General features: G+C 52.2%; 1 protein-coding gene across 1 annotated transcript; it reads left to right on the top strand.

Annotated features, from left to right (window-relative positions):
• Window positions 1–97: 97 nt before the first annotated feature.
• LOC107046344 lies at window positions 98–1,645 on the top strand. The gene has a single exon (XM_015268949.1). The coding sequence runs from the start codon at window positions 98–100 to the stop codon at window positions 1,643–1,645; it is 1,548 nt and encodes a 515-aa protein (XP_015124435.1).
• The last annotated feature ends 209 nt before the right edge of the window (window positions 1,646–1,854 follow it).

Consider the following 1,854-nt stretch of genomic DNA (forward strand, 5'->3'; position numbering starts at 1 on the left):
ACTCCAACAAATACTCTGGACCGACTCAAACGGAGATATCGCCACATATTAACTCACCACGGTCACATACGGTACTAGGTCAGCTCCGTTCCTCTCAATGCGTGTTCTTCATCAGCTCGTTGAGGATGAAGGATCGAACTATCCTCTCGCTGTGGAACCGCTCATGANGCTCATGAAAGGACGATATGTTGACGATATCTGCGGGGGTGCTGACTCAGATGAAGAGCTACTCAGGACCGCTCATCAGGTGACACAGCTCTGTCGGTCAGGAGGCTTTCCGCTAGCCAAATGGCACTCAAATAGCCCAGCTCTACTCACATCCCTTCAACCTGACAGCACCTCTCAAGAACAACGATTCATAGAGGACTCACTCACCAAAATTCTAGGGGTTTCTTGGCATCCCGGAACGGACACCTTCAAGTTCTCCGTCCCTCAGCCTGAGACCAGCTCAATAACGAAGAGAATCATTTTATCGGAAACGGCTCAACTCTTCGATCCACTGGCTTTCCTAGCGCCAGTGGTCATACGAGCGAAGATATTGCTCCAGGCTCTATCGATCGAGAAACTGGGATGGGATGAACCAGTTTCCCAGACAACTGCTCAACGATGGAGCCAATTCAGGGAGGAGCTCACACAGTTATCGGAGATCACCATACCTCGGTGGCTTGGACTGCTCACGGATTCCGTCGTCGAAGTACACGGTTTTTCCGACGCATCACAAGTGGCGATGTCAGCCGTGATCTATCTCAAGGTTCTCAACAAGGGAAAATCACAACTCACATTGGTTTGCTCAAAAACGAAGGTCGCACCGCTCAAACGGCTGACAATCCCACGACTAGAACTCACTGCGGCTCTCCTCCTGGCCAAACTGACTAAGTACGTCAAGGACCAACTCAATCTCACGAACGCCACCACCTATCTCTGGACCGACTCATCGGTCACGCTCACGTGGATCAGCTCACACTCCTCAAGATGGAAGGAGTTCATGAAAAATCGGGTGGCACTCATCCAGGAGCTCACCCAGCAGGCTCATTGGAGATTGGTACCGTGCAAGGAGAATCCTGCAGACTGTGCATCTCGAGGTCTATCTCATAAGCTCTGGTGGAAAGGGCCACCATGGCTTCATCAAGACTGCTCTTCATGGCCAACTCACGCTCTTGAAAAAGACCTCAGCGTAGACCTCGAGGAAAAGCCAGGAGTTCTCCTACATGTAAAAGCTCATCCAATCGCGCTCTGGAATCTCGTCGACAGATTCTCATCGTTCAACCGACTGCTCAGGGTCACAGCAATCTGTCGACGATTCATAGCTCGGCTCAGGAAAACCCCCAACTCTTCTCTTCGATACCCGCTCACTCTTGGTGATCTTGAAGAGGCTCGCATCCTCTGGATCAAACTCACGCAGGCAGCTCACTTCAAGGATCAACTCAGAGCGATCTCACGAGGGGAAAGGTTCAGCAAATCCCACCCCCTCACCAAGCTCACACCCTTCATCGATCGCCAAGGGGTATTGAGGATAGGAGGACGGCTCGAGTTTGCTCACATAGGCCCGGAGAGCCGGAACCAAGTGATTATTCCGAAGGAATCTCAACTGGCTGAGCTACCAGTACGCTCCTTCATCCTCAAGTGCGTTAACTGCACTCGCTAACGTGGAGTACGCGCTCAACAGCTCATGGGCCAGTTGCCACCAGCCAGACTCACTCCCGCTCAAGCCTTTCTCAACACTGGGATCGACTATGCCAGCCCAGTGTCTCTACGGTCCTGAAAAGGGCGGGGACACAAGTCGTACAAAGGCTGGTTGGCTATCTTTGTCTGCATGACCACCTCAGCGGTCCATCTCGAGGTCGTGTCAGACTA

The sequence above is a fragment of the Diachasma alloeum genome, unplaced genomic scaffold, assembly GCF_001412515.2.
Source record: "Diachasma alloeum isolate Michigan unplaced genomic scaffold, Dall2.0 Dall_scaffold_01317, whole genome shotgun sequence".
Taxonomy (NCBI): Eukaryota; Metazoa; Arthropoda; class Insecta; order Hymenoptera; family Braconidae; genus Diachasma; species Diachasma alloeum.